This window comes from Mesocricetus auratus, unplaced genomic scaffold (genome assembly GCF_017639785.1).
Source record: "Mesocricetus auratus isolate SY011 unplaced genomic scaffold, BCM_Maur_2.0 Super-Scaffold_100013, whole genome shotgun sequence".
Classification (NCBI taxonomy): domain Eukaryota; kingdom Metazoa; phylum Chordata; class Mammalia; order Rodentia; family Cricetidae; genus Mesocricetus; species Mesocricetus auratus.
The window spans coordinates 29,962,142-29,977,790 of record NW_024429196.1 but is presented as its reverse complement, the minus strand read 5'-3'; the positions used below and the strand labels follow the sequence as shown (position 1 = coordinate 29,977,790).

Here is a 15,649-nt window from a genome sequence, read left to right as displayed (position 1 = left end):
GTTTAACCCCCAGAAACAGTTGACTTGACAAGGGTTAGCTCTTGAATCCCAGACTGATGGCTGGGAATCCAGTATGGGACTGATCAAGACCCCCTGAATGTGGGGGTCAATGAGGAGGCCTAGGCAATCTATTGGGCCTTGGGTAGTAGATCAGTATTTATTCCTCTCATACAAATGGACTTTGGTGCCCATCCAACAATGAGAGATACACACTCACCCTGGACTCTTGGGGGAGGGTCTAGGCCCTACCCTGGATGAAATGACAGTCTATGGACACCCCCATGGAGGGCCTCACCCTCCCTGGAGAAATGAGGGGATATTGGGGGTGTTGGTGGGAGGAGGTGAGGAAAGGGAGAGGGACCTGGGATTGACATGTGAAGCAACCTTGTTTCTAATTTAAATTTAAATTTAAAAATAATTTTTAAAGGTGTTAGTAATAAGTCTGAGCAATAGGCCTAACAGTTTACAATCAATATATGTCTCTTGTGTTTATTTGGGACTGAACAGCTGGAGGACAGGGCAAGACAGAAACTTCCATCTACACTTAGCCATCAGGGAAATACAAATAAAAATGACTCTGAGATTCCACCTTACAGAATGACTAAAATCAAAAACACAAGCAACAGCTCATACTAGAAAGAACATGGAGCAAAGGTAACACTTCCATTGCTGGAGTGGATGCAAACTCATACAGCCACTTTGGAAATCAATATGGTGGTTTCTCAGAAAACTGAGAATCAATGTACCCCCAGAATCAGCTATACCACCCTTGGACATATGCCTAGAGGACACTCAATCATACCACAAGGGCACTTCTTCAACTATGTTCATAGTAGTTTTATTCATAATAGCCAGAAACTGGAAGCAGCCTAGATGTCCCTCAGCCAAAAACTGGATAAAGAAAATGTGGTACATTTACACAATGGAGAATTACTCAGTTTTAAAAAACAAAGACACCATGAAATTTGAAGGCAAATGGGTGGAATTAGAAAAAAAATCATCCTGAGTGAGGTAACACACATGCAGAAAGACAAATGTGGTGTGCTATAAGTGGATATTATCTGTAAAATAAAGGATAACTATGCTACAATTCCCATACCCCAGGGAGGCTAGATAATAAGGAAAGCTCAAGAGGACACTTGGATCTTCCGAGAAAGGGATTTTGTGGGTGGACTGGGAGCAGGTAGAGATGAGAACATGAGGGATCAGGTGGATGGAGGGTGGGGGCAAAGTACTGACAGTGGATTCAAGGGAGGTCATTTAGGGGTTAGGTAGAAACCTGGTACAGGGAGACTCCCAAGAATCTACAAAGATTACCCCAGCTAAGACCTCTAGCAAAGGGGATAGGTATCCTGAGTAGGCCACCTCCTGTGACTAGGAAAGACTACCAGTGGAAAGACTGGGACACCAACTCAGCCACATAACCTTCAATCTATAGTCTGAACCGTCTATAGGATATGCTGGGGTGAGTGTGACACAGAGACTGTGGGAGTGGCCAATTAATGACTGGTTCAGCCTGAGACCTCTGCCAGGAGAGTGACAGTGAGTCCACCACTGACACTGCCTGCAACACCAAGACCCAGAGGCTGGGTGGTTCAGAGACCTAGGATAGAACCAAACATGGCGGGAGAAAAAGAAAGTCAATGTAACAATGCCTCAGGGAAGTCTCCTATATGCATAGATTAGTTCCTAGCCCAGTATTCATAAGAGAGGCCTCACGCAGCAACTAGTGGGAACAGATGCAGAGACAACAATCAAACTTTATGCCAGGGTTGAGGAATCCTGCTGAAGAGATGAAAGAAAGATTGTAGGAGCCAGAGGGGCCAAGGCATCCCAAGAAAACCCACAGAATCAACTAACCTGGACTCGCAGTAGCTCACAGAAACTAAACCACCATCCAGGGAGCCTTCATGGGACTGACCTAGGTGCTCTGCATATATGTGACAGTTGTGTAGCTTAATTTTTTTGTGGGGCAACTAACAGCGGGAGCAGGTGCTATCTCTGACTCTGCTGGCTTTTTGGGGGTTCTATTCCTCGTACTGGGTTGCTTTGCCCAACCTTAACACAAGTTTAGGTGGTTAATCTTACCACAACTTGATATGCCATGTTTTTTTCAATGTCCCATGAGAGGCCTGCCCTTTTCTGAATACAAATGGAGAAAGAGTGGATATAGAGGAGGCAGGGAGGAGGTGGGTGAGAGGGACATGGAGGAGAGAGAGGGTAGAGAGACTGTGGCTTGGATGTAAATGATAGAGAGCTAGGAAGGGAGGGAGGGAGGGAGGGAGGGAGGGAGGGAGGGAGGGAGGGAGGGAGGGAGGGAGGGAGGGAGGGAGGGAAGAAAAATGGAAATGGGTGACGTTTGGTCGAACCCTTGCCCTCAGTTCTTCTCCATTCATATCATTTTCCAGCAATGAATTCCTCCAATAACTCCATCAAAACCTCCTCTTATGAAAGCTACAAATTTCTCGATTGAGCAACATGTATTCCATTCTCACAGGTAGAAGTCATACCTGACTGATCCTCTTACATCCTCTTCTGCGTTCTTCCCTCAAAGGACTTACCTCCCATGTGTCACAGAGATCCACTGGGTCTATCAACACATTTCCATGTTCGTCCTTTGGAATAATCTTATCTCCAGGCTGGAATAGAATCATTAATTTTAAAGACTTCACTGAAGTCACATTACCACGTTTCGTTAGACTGTCAAGTCCTTCAGAGTCTAGACCATGAAGCCTTCCCAAGTAACTAAGATAATATTTTAGATGCTTTGCATTTGGAGTGACAAAGGACTAAAGTTTAAAGATTGATATCCCTTAATCTTTTATATTTTCCTTATAATTAAAAAAATGGTTTTCTCCAAAGTCCTAATGGCATCTTGTATGGCTTCATTTACCATTTCAGCCCCTATATTTCCCTATAGGAAAATTCCTTTATCACTTTGGTAAATCCAATAATTATATGGATTTGGTATCTGGCAATAATGGATTATGATTTGAATAAAACATTCCTTATCTCAGTGGACATATAACTGTATGAGGGCAAGCACAATCAAATTGGGCCATCACACAGACTTTCTTTTCAGGATTAATGGAGGTTGGAAAGCTAGAGTAGCTCTCAAGTTTTACCAATCATGAATTTTTAATTGTCACAGACCATATCTTCTATCAATAGCAAATGATAGTGCCATGCTAAATAAACAGTATGTAGAGATAAGGAATTGAGTAAATATTTCTGAAGCTGATGTTTTTCATACTTTTAAATGTAGTCATGTCTTGGACTTCTCAGTTATGTAATGTGATAGCCTCCATTGCACAAACTAGCTTAAGTTTTTCACGTAATTTTCATAAGAATTCTGCATAGCAAGTTATTAATGGGTAAATGCCATCTAAAAAACCCCACCACCATGAAACTATCAAGAGAAAGAATGTCTGGTCACCAAATCTCCAAGGGCTGGTAGTATGAGAACCAGATGTTAGAGTTTGCTTTCTGTTGCTATTATAAACACCATGACCCAAAACAAGTTGGAAGAAAGGGGTTTATTTGATGTCTTATACTTCCAGATCAGAATCCATCATTGAAAGAAGTCACGGTAGTGATTCAAGCAGAAACTGAAGCAGAAAACATGGAGAAATGTGGCTCACAGGTTTTCTCCCTTCCTCATTCATCAACTGGCTTCATTATACAGGCCAGGACTACCTGCAGAGGGATGGTACTTCCCTCAGGCCCCAACTGAGACCCCCTCAGATGGCCCTGGGCCATGTCAAGTTGACAGATAAAACTAACTAGGACACCCACCCAAACTGAGTACCACCAGATCTGCTTTCAAAGTGCAATTGTGAGAGATGATGTGACCTCATTGTGAGACATATGTGTGGCTGTTTTACTAATCTCCAAAACTGCGTGTAAACACCTTCAACAAATGAAGGGGAACTGAGGAGATGGTTTAATAGGTAAAGCATTGTACTTGAAAGCCTAAGGACCTGAGTTTGACCTTCAAAACTTATGTAAAACAAGCAGAAAACAGTGTAAAGCCAGGTGCAGTGGTACATGTTTGCAATCCTAGGACTGGGAAGGTAGAGACAGGTAGATTCCTGGGGCTAATTGTCTAGTCAATCTAGCCTATACAGATTTCTAGGCCATTAGAAGACCTTGATTTAAGCAAATTATGGACGACATCTAAAAAAACAGCAACAGTGACTGTTTTCTGTCTTTTATATGAATAAGCACACACGTGCATGAGCAACCAAACACAAGTGTGCTTTCATACATGAATGCACACACAAACACACACACACACACACACACACACACACACCAAAAAAAAAACCCACAGGGAACAAATCAGAACTATGCCTTGATTATGGTTATTGTGATTTTACCAAGTTTCTAATGCAGAAAACCACAAAATTATCTTCTTTTTTACTTTTTTATTTTAATTTTAAATTGCTTGTTTTATATGTCAATCCCAGTTCCCTCTCCCTCTCCTCCTCCCGCACCCCCCACCATCCCCCCCCATCCTCCCACCCTATTGCCAATTCCTTCTGTATAGGGGATATCTAGAGTCTATCATTTCACTCAGGATAGGGTCCAGGCACTTCCCTAAGAGTCCAGGCAGAGAGAACAACCCTCTTTGTGTTATGGACACACGATGTCTGTTAGTATTCAAGGGATAAACACTGATCCACTGCTCAGGACCCCATAGGTAACCCAGGCAATATACAGTAAACCAACAGCTAACATCAAACTAAATGGAGAGAAACTCAAAGCAATTCCTCTAAAATCAGGAACAAGACAAGGCTGTCCACTCTCTCCATATCTCTTCAATATTGTACTTGAAGTCCTAGCTACAGCAATAAGACAACAAAAGGAGATAAAGGGGATACAAATAGGAAAAGAAGAAGTCAAACTTTCGCTATTTGCAGATGATATGATAGTTTACATAAGTGACCCAAAAAACTCTGCAAGGGAACTCCTAGAGCTGATAAACACCTTCAGCAAAGTGGCAAGATACAAGGTAAACTCAAAAAAATCAGTGGCCCTATTATATACAGACGATGAAGTGACTGAGAAAGAAATCAGAGAAACCTCACCCTTTACAATAGCCATAAACAGCATCAAATATCTGGGGATAATGTTAACCAAGGAAGTAAAAGACCTGTATATCAATAACTTTGCGTCTTTAAAGAAAGAAATCAAAGAGGATACCAGAAAATGGAAAGATCTCCCATGCTCTTGGATTGGTAGGATCGACATAATAAAAATGGCAATCTTGCCAAAAGCAGTCTACAGATTCAACACAATCCCTACCAAAATTCCCGCACAATTCTTCACAGACCTGGAAAGAACATTAATCAACTTTATATGGAAAAACAAAAGGCCCAGGATAGCCAAAACAACCCTATACAATAAAGGAACTTCAGGAGGCATCACCATACCTGACTTCAAGCTCTATTATAGATCTATAGTCCTGAAAACAGCTTGGTATTGGCACAAAAATAGGCAGGTAGACCAATGGAACCAAATCGAAAACCCTGATTTTAACCCAAAATTATCTTCTTTCACAAGCAGAAAGCAGTGTATCAAGGCTTGAAAAATAACTATGCATATTGAGACTTGGAAATTATTTATGATTTTCATCAGAATAACCTGTACATTAACTCAAGAATATAAATCTTAAATTTCCACATAACTGTTGGTTATATATGGGCATCACTAATAAAATAATTTTGAATACAATGATTGCTCACCTGCAGAGGTATTGGGAAATGAATAATATACAGATCAACATAGTCCAATTGAGCTTTCTTCAATGACATTTCCAAGCAAGATTGAACCAATTCTGGTCGATGGAATGTGCCCCAAAGCTGTCAAAGTTAAAGAATGAAACTGTAAACTCAGAGTTCATCTACTGTTGTTGGATTACTTTATCTAACAAGGAAACAATTTTCTACAGTTGGAAGCACAGTCCTGTCTTTCTCTTTATTGCTTTTTCACATATAAAGTTCATTGTGTGTGTAGTTCAATGCCCTGCCACTTAGCTATGTAAAACATCATTTTATACTTTGTTATTATCAGTTTACTTACTGAACATGGAATGGAATATTTAAAGAGAAAGAATTGTTTTCTCTAATAATAATGCTGAGTTTTCAAAGTAATACATGGATTGGTCTAATCACTAATGCATTCAACCATGCAGGAAGCGCTAGTACTACTTATTCAATACACATAACTGAAGGCTGAAGGAAATCCCTTTTGGAGGCAAGTTAGTGTGTGCTGAACTTAACTGAATAAATTTTAATTGTGCCCTTTATGAACAAATCTCCCGAAAAGAAGCTGTGTCTGCAGAGACTGACTGATTGGAACTTTAGTACTGTGGTGAGTGAGGTTGGGATGCTGCAGGTCCAGAGGTTTATCTCAGGCTAGCCCTCTAGAACAGCCATTTCTTGTTCACCTCTGTATCAGAACATCTTGTGTCTAATAGATAAAAAAATTGTTGAGACTATATTAACTTATCAGGCAACTAGCTTCCACCAATCCAAAAGCTAAGAATGTCATTAATAGCACATTAAGCCTATACAAAATTTCCCCCATCTTAATGTACCTGCCTCTCTAATATACACACTAATGTATTTTAAATGTGCATTGATTAATGAAATTCTCTGTTCTGTAAAAAATATAAAACTTCATGAAACTGCTTCAATGTTGGAACATAGAATTTGGGGTAACCTAAATCTGTGTTCCTATGCAGTAGTTACTCAAAATGGCTCCAAAATAAACTGTTTCTTATTTGCTTTAATATTAGAGCTATGGTTCTTAAAGACCCTATAACCTGCATATAATAGACTTTCATATACTAGCCTTCTGTGTGAACTCTGCTCCCATAGAACTTTATTTACTACCCTAGGACAAAAGACTCCACCTGCCCAAGAAATATCTCAGGCAAGATGCCTCCTCCTTTTCCCCTCCTCAACAATGAAGCTTAGTGTGCTCAGGGGTATTGTGCAAACAACCCCTATTTGTTCATGACATTCTGTCTTCTGAGCACATTGGTGATGGTGATGAGAAATGTTTTGTTTTTCATTGTTTCTCTCCCCGAGTTAATTGAATTAAAAGCTCCACAGAATGCTAGTAAAGGCCACCCCAGAGTAGCATAACCTACAGCCTCCTGGTTCTGTTAAGTCTTCAATTCCTCAGCAATGGTCACTATTGAATCATAGCCAAGCTCTGATTCTACATTTTGTGGTAACCAACACTGCCTTGACTTGAGATTCAGAACTGCATGAAAGCCATAAATTTTAACTCCATCGTGATAACAATGACACATTTATCTATTTTTCATCTTATCTTTAATATGAATGTGTGTGAATAAAAGTTACAACAATAAGTAATAATGCATGAGACAGGGATTAACCCAAATGCACATTGTCTACTCAGTTCAACCACATTAAATAGGCCCACAAGCATCCCATGTACAAAATACCTTTGAAGTATAGAATATGTCTTCTCTCTTCACAACACCATCTGCAATCTTGCTTCTAATGACCTGTCCTATTTCTTCTTCTATTTGATACAAATAAGCAGAATCAAAATGGCGGAATCCAGCATCTATAGCTATTTCGGCTGCCTTGATAAGTTTATCCTTAGGAACCTAAAGGAGCAACCAAAAATAGTATTTGTGTAATGAAAGACATTTCAAACACAAACAATGGCATTTCAGGGAATCAACTTCTCCTACTTGGAGTTGCTCTGTATGTGTAGTGATAAACCCATTCAAACTTTTCTGGATCTCTTCCAATCAGCCCCAGAGGTGGGCCTCTCCCAAATGTGCTCAGTCCAGAGAAATCCTTGTGTCACTGGTACTAGAGATCCTGTAAAATATCTCCCAATTCAGATTTCATCAAAAGACTCACAGGCATAATTGAGACAGTGCAGAAAGATAGGAAAACTTATAAGGATGATACACAGGAGGGAATGGAACCTATTACTCTGGTGTCTGGTTGAAGCCTCTTACCAGCTGAGAATCAAGAATTCCAGCACAGTTGGCAGCGTGTGCTGTGTTTACCATAATATTATATCACTCCTTTCATATTCAGATATATTGTGTTAAAACAGCAATAAATTCGTCCTAAGTCCTGGCATATCTATACCTTTGGAAACATTGTTTATTTTCCCACATATTTTCTGGGCATCTCAAACAAGAGTGTTAACTTTGTGTACAGTTAAGATGTCCTGTTTCATGGATCCCTGAGAAATAGTTTCACTGTATCAGAAACCACTCCATGAACTTATTTAGATATCTTATTAACCTTTGAAGAAAATAACTTCACTTGAATGGTATATATAGCTAGTATAAAAAAAAGGTGACATTACCTTAAAAAATCCACACCTACACTTGGGTGTATCTTACTCTGTCTCTTAATATCCCATGCTTAAATCTAAGTTTTACAGTGTGTTTTATTAGGACTGGGCAAATGGCTCAGTTTGCAAAATACTTATTGCACAAGACATGAAGAAATACTCTCTTAACCTAGATACACAGGGGAGAGCCTAAGTCCTGCCTCAAATGACTTGACAGATTTTGATGATTCCCTCATTGGAAGACTTTACCCTCCCTAGGGAGTGGCTGGGGAATGGGATGAGGGGATCAGTGAGGGACATGAGAGAATGGGGGGGGTGAGAGGGAACTGTGATTGATATGCAAAATAAGATTATTTCTAATTTAAATAAAATTTATTTTAAAAAAAGATTATGAGGTCAATCCCCAAAACTCATGTAAAAATGTGGCGTGTGTCTGAGATTATAATTGTAGAGCTGAGGAAGCAGAGACAGACAGATCTATCAGGCCAACTCAGCCTGTTTGCAGAGTTTGACATCAGTGAAAGACTGCACAGCATCAGGAGAACAATACCCTAGACTGATCTCTGACCTCCCCATGAATGCACTCACATGCATGTGCATATGTGTACACACATAGACACCTGCATGAGCATACACACAAAGGTGTATTGTTAAAAAGCAAAAAAAGGAAACTATTCTGTATAAGAATTTCAAATTTTTTTCAATGAAATTACAAAGGCTAAATAATGTCTTATTGCCTTCTTCTCTCTCTCTCTCTCTCTATATATATAGAGAGAGAGAGAGAGAGAGAGAGATCTTTCTCTCTCCAAGTTATCTTTTTATTATTTATTTTTAAATTTAAATTAGAAACAAAGTTGCTTCACAAGTCAGTTCCAGGTCTCTCTCCGTTTCCCTCCCCTCCTCCCGTGCCCTCCCCCCAACGCCCCCAGTATCCCCTCATTTCCCCAGGGAGGGTGAGGCCCTCCATGGGGGTGTCCATAGTCTGTCATTTAATCCAGGGCAGGGCCTAGACCCTCCCCAAGAGTTCAGGGTGAGAGTGCATCTCACATTGTTGGATGGGAGTCCAAAGTCCATTTGTATACCTGGGATAAATACTGATCTACTGCTCAAGGCTCAATAGATTACCTAGGCCTCCTCACTGACACCCACATTCAGGGGGTCTTTATCAGTCCCATGCTGGATTCCCAGGCATCAGCATTCACCAAGTTATTTTTAACCCTATAAATCCTACAAAGGTCATTCTGCAATTACACCTACATCAGCAAGTGAAAGTGGCCAATAACATTTGATGATATTGCATTGCATTCTAGTCCAAGACTCATTCATGTATAATAAATTGTAAGAGGAGAGTGAAATAACCATAGCTGAACAAGTACAAAAGAACCAACTGCTTATAAAACCATCGCACGTTGAAGTCAATACCATAATGATGCTTACTGAAATGTCCCTTTACTCAGAAAGCCTGAACCTTTGCATCATAAAGTTCTCTGTTGATGTATGGTTCTATCCAGCCTGGTCCTGCCACCATTCCATTCCAAATTAACACACAAAGGCTTATATTAATTATAAACTGTTGGACTGATGGCTCAGGCTTCTTATTGGCTAGCTCTCTCTTGATTATTAACCCATTTCTATTCATCTATTCATCTATGTACCTCCACATTATCTTGGCTTTCCAGAGAATGTCTGGATCTCTTTCTTCCTCAGCAGCTACATGGTGTCTCTCTCTCTGAACTCACTCTTTGGGTCCCTCTTCCCAGAATTCTCCTAGTCTGGTAGCCCCACCTATAGTTCCTGCCTGGCTACATCCTGCTTGTCCATTGACTAAAACAGCTTTATTCATTAACCAATAAGAGAAACATATATTCACAGCATAAAGAAGAGCATCCCCAACCATCTCCTCTTTTATGTCTAAATAAAAAAGGAAGGTTTTAACTTTAATGTATTAAAATTATATATAGCGGAACAGTTAGCAAGAACTATAGTTAACGATATTTAGTTCATTAACATTTGACAATACTTAAAGAAAATATTCTATCATCTATATTACCTTTGTGAGTCTCAAGTTTTATATGTAACTTGTCTTCTATCATAACTTAGGAAAACCATAACCATAACTATCTGTCTTCAACTCCATCAAAGACCCAAGAAGGATAATATATAAACTCTGGAATTGAAAGAGACATTTCACTGCCTGGACAGTCACCTAGAGTTCCTCTATAAGGTTGGGGGAAGCTGTCTTCAGTCCATAGGCCATAGTGTCTGGCAAACTTTTTAATGAAGTAGGAAACTTGAAGGACCATCCTGTTCCTTAGCAAGTTCAGCAGTCACTTTTCTTTATAACCTACTTGTCCAGTTTGGACAGTGTGCTGTCTAGCAGTTCAAGCAGGAGCAGTTTCTTGTCCAAATGACTATTCCTGCCATGTTGAAAGCAAACTCCAAAATGAGTGTCTTCGATACCCATCTTGCTTTCTGGTTTAATTGGTGTTACCAGGAGCAGTGTGTCTCACTGTCATGAAAATCCTAAGTTAACAAACCATTTTAAATGCCATATTCTGTAGGTCTTTGAAAGGTTTGAAGACTATCCATCCCAAATTTATCTCCATATATCTAGAAAACTAACTAATATGACTATAAGTTATGACTATTAAGATGACTATTTATGTAATCTGTGGCTTGTAACTACACATTATATTTTTAAATGAGCTGTATGAACAGAAAGCCTAAAAAGGAGTAGAAATATGCATATAACAAAACTGACCTTAAATTGTATCAATAAGCCAAAATCCAAACCAATGCAAAGTGTTCATTTCTATATCATATTCTTTTTTCTTTAGAAAGAGATTGATTTTGACCATTAAACATTTATAACCAACCACATTTAAATAAAAACAAACATTTATAAACAATATTTGGGAATGCAGGCATAGATCTCTTCAAACCACTTCCTGCTGTTTCAGGGTACTATCAATCCAAAGGGGATCCTGAAAAAAAACAAGAACCCTGTCGAAATCCTGGTTATAGTAGTCTGTGAGTCTGCATGGTCTCAGCTATTTATGATATTGGATCACCTGGGCCACTGCTTGAGGGGGTCTTGCTTAATCAAACCACAGCTTTTCATCTTCTGTAGAAATAAAAGCAGAACTTCTTTTCCAAAGTAACAAATCCTTAGACTTAAACTTTGAAGTCAAGGCATTTTCAAAATATTCAGGTTGGATTAATCCAGCAGCACTTATAATCAAATGTCTTTTAACAGCTGTTGCTCCTTCCTCAGCAGTCAAACAATTCAAAGACAACACAATAACATACCGTATCCAGACTCTTTGTGTACTTTTAAACTCTATTTCTTTTACTTTTATAGGACATATTGTAGCCATAAAAGCATATGTATTGCTTAGCATTATCAAGCTTGCTTGTGAACTAAAAGTTAGCTCAGAGGTACATGGCATCAAGTTACCCACTATCACCTAACCTAATTGCAGAGACTGGTAGTCAAACATAGGTAAGATCTTTTTGCTTCCAGGTGACCGAAGACAGGTCACACATAATGGAATGTGTGTTCTAATGATGGGTAAGGCTGGAAGGTGAAAGAAGACAACCTAAACAGACACAGTTGTCTGTCCTGTGACAGAAGCGCAGGTATTAATTAAATTTAGAAGAAAGAATTGTCAGGGTCCATGAAAATGACTTCACTTCATCTTGGCTTAAGGTCAGAGTTCAAAACTATCCTTACTGTTCCAAGGTTAAAGTCATAAGACCTAAATGTCTAAGGTATGCTTACTGTAGGATGTTTGGTCTTAGGCATGTGTGTCTTATCTAAATAACAAGAAACTTTTTAAGGTGAGGTTACCCTTCACCCTCAAGGCCAGATAACAAAAGATTTAGTCTAAGGCGTAGTAACTAAGTGTTTGGAGAATTAAGGAAGAAAGTGTGTTTGTTCCTTGTATCATGATAAAGCAATCATCTCCTTTTGGATTAAGGTATATAAGAATGTTGAATAATAAACTTGGGCATTCAGTATTCACTGGATTTCCCTCCCAGTTGCATTCTTGTCTCTATCTTTTCCTTAGAATCTTTACCTGCAGGTTCTCTATCCACACTCCCCCTCTCAAGTACGTGCCAGGCAAGTTGGCTGGATCCAACTGAAGCCCCCCAAAGTAGGGTTACTACAGAAAGCCCCTCAATGTGGGGCACAAAGATGGGTTAATACAGATCAGCGCCACAATGTGGGGCTACTACAGGTGGCTACTACAGTTCTCTGTCTGTTGACTTGGAACCAGAACAAAAATAAAGGAGAGAGAACAGCATTCAATATTTTGCTTTCACAGTCCATTGAAAACCTATCTCATGAATGACTTGGATAAACAGGAACTTTAAAAAAATCTTATTTTGCCAGGTGTTTGGTGGCTCATGCCTTTAATAACAGCACTCGGGAGGCAGAGGCAGGCGGATCTCTGTGAGTTCAAGGCCAGCCTGGTCTACAGAGCGAATTCTAGGTCAACCTCCAAAGCCACAGAGAAACCCTGTCTGGAAAACCCAAAATAATAATAATCTTGTTTTGCTGAATGATGATGCATCAAAGTACATTTTCATCATTGGTTTCATGATGAAGTGGAGTTAGCAGTCGTTTCCAATTTATCTTTTGCATTTGATTATTAATGAAGTCTAAAATGTGAACTATGTTAGGACTTGATCACTGCTTTTTAATTATTGAATTTGCATAGCTCAGCAAAACAGGAAGAGCTAAATAAACCAATATTATGTCAAATATGAATTTGACCTGCACATGCATTTGTACAGTTCACAGAAATGATGCTGTATCTTATTAACACCTGATTCTGATTTCCCTTCACCCATGTCAAGTGGCTCACAACTGTCTATAACTCCAGTTCGGTGGAATACTACACCTTTGGGCCTCAAGGCCTCTTGCCCATGGCCCCATGTATGCATACATACATAATACACACATACATACATACATACATACATACATACATACACACACACACATTGAAATTAAAATAAACCTTTCAAAAATGCCAACAATGATGACATTAACTTAAATGTACATGGAACTCAAAATGTTATATTTAATACAAGTAAAAAGAAGTAATAATGCTATGAGTCACTAAAACAGTTACATGAACCCCCAAATGTTACATAGAAATACCTATTTACATAAATATTTGTTCTGGTTCTACTGTGAGAGAAAACATTCTTAGAAATGAAACACATATCATCTCTACTATATAAAAGTGTTTATAGTACTCTTTTGTTCAATGTGGCAGCTGGCACCTTTAATTTGATGTTTTCTTTCTTTTATAAATGAGATAATAAAAATTGTGTACTTTAGGTATTGTTGTATATACATAATTTACATTTATGTTCCATAATTTTAAGAAAAATGATTTGTGAATAATATAACCAAAAGAGTTTTTTTCATGGTAAATGGATCTATTTCATCTACCAACAGAGAATTAAAATGAGCTTTAAAATTTTTCTAATTTTGTATTGTATGTGTCATACATCTGGAAGTCTGAGGAATAACTGTGAGAGTCAGTTCTTTCCTTCCATCATGAATATTCTAGGGATCAATCAAACTCAAGTCATCAAAGAACCCACACATTTTTCCAGGAATTGTTTTCCCAGATGTAGTCAGTCTTCCTAAAATATTATAATGTTCTTCTTTGACAGTTTTCCATTTAAATTTTTTCATCTTATGCATGTGATGGTTTTGTCTGCATGTATGTCTATGCATCACTTGTCTGATGACAGCAGAGGTAAGAAGAGGATGTTGGATGCCCCAGAACTGGGGTTATAAACATTGTAAGCCACTGTGTAGGTGCTAGGACTTGAGACCAATTTTTCTGCAAGAGTAGCCAGTACTTTTAACTACTGAGCAATCCTTACAGTTCCAAGTTTTCTCTTTGCACTCTCTGACACCCAATCCTGTCCTTCTCTAAGTTGTACTGACCTCTACAGGTTTACTGAGACTGCTATTGTTGTAATATCATTGTTACTTAACACTATTTCGATCTGTGTACGCTAAGACATAAAGTTCCCATCAAAAGAGGTCAAGATATGTCTGTGATTATGTCTTCTGCAAGAGAAAACTGCAACTCAGGATTCAAGAACTAGTCCTTGCCACTCTCTGAATAGCCATAGGATAAAATCAGAATGGAGGCATTTTCCCATGAGAACCTCATGCAGTATTTAGATTCAAATGCCATGAACAGGAACATGGAGCAAGAATTTAGAGTTGCTTTATTAAAGTACAGTACACCAGAAAAATGTAGTATTTTCTTTTTAGGTAAATGTTTCTATAGTAAAAGTGGAAAGCAAAGCTTATTTCATCACACGTCTGGAATTTGTGCTGTGGTGCTCAGCAGAACACAATAACCTCATCGTTTTTCATAAACCACTTCTCTAGTAAATTCTACCAAGAATATTTTATCGGGATCATATCTACCAGAAAGGAGTGATTACTTAACTCAGAAATAATTCATGTCACTAATCCCTTTGCAATCAAGTCAAGCACAACAGTAGCACTAACGGCTGCTTTCCACTTATTGCCAAACAGGCTGAAACTCAAGGATAAATGGAGCCCAGAATAAACAGTACTGTCCACATGGTAAGTCCCCACAGAACAATAACAAGACAGCCTTCTCTATTACATGTGGGTAGCTCTAATCTGGAATTTTTGTGACTCAGTCAAACAGGAACAAATCTGAAAGTCCCCTTCAGCTGCTACACATCCTTGATGCTTTTTGTTTTGTAAACCCTTATACCCAAGACACAAGAATTACCTTATCAGGCACAGTGGTTCCAAACCCCAGTACAGGGATGAAGTGACCATCATTTAGTGTCACACGCAGAGACACAGAATCCATAGCTTGTTATTCATGCAACTAAGCAATCCTTGAGTCTTCTGATTGCACAGGCTACAAACCAGCAAAATATGACAGCTCCTTAAATTCTAGTGGAAAGTGAAACAGTGGCTTGTGGGAGGAGCCACTTAAAGCAGTAGTCCACAGAGAAGAGAGCTAGAGGCTGCTTGCATTTGTATGAAAGTAAACTCCGATAAATTACTAAAGGGTGAAAATGAAACCATGAATTTCTTGTAGAAGAAAAGATTCTGTTCACAGTCCACAATTACTTTTTTAAATTGTTAAAAAGGAAACTGGTGGATAGTAACTGATTGATCATACCTAGAAAGTAACTCCTACTGATGGGCTCTCATTTTCACTTGAAAATGGTATCTCTTCTTCTTTGCTTTCTAAACAATAGGGTA

The 15,649-nt window shown here is 38.9% G+C and overlaps 1 protein-coding gene across 3 annotated transcripts in view; it reads right to left on the bottom strand.

Moving 5' to 3' along the window:
- The window catches only part of LOC101841539 (3-alpha-hydroxysteroid dehydrogenase), a 44,937-nt gene extending 29,597 nt beyond the window's left edge, over positions 1-15,340 (bottom strand). The window contains exons 1-4 of one of the 3 annotated variants that reach the window (XM_040755559.1): positions 15,165-15,340; positions 7,481-7,648; positions 5,748-5,864; positions 2,562-2,639 (exon numbers count right to left, since the gene is read on the bottom strand). In XM_040755559.1, coding sequence (XP_040611493.1) covers positions 2,562-2,639; positions 5,748-5,864; positions 7,481-7,648; positions 15,165-15,248 — 447 coding nt within the window. In that variant the 5' untranslated portion in view covers positions 15,249-15,340. The remainder of the gene's footprint in view (positions 1-2,561; positions 2,640-5,747; positions 5,865-7,480; positions 7,649-15,164) is intronic. The other 2 variants (XM_021228168.2, XM_005071744.4) reach the window with 2 other exon arrangements.
- Positions 15,341-15,649: the final 309 nt, after the last annotated feature.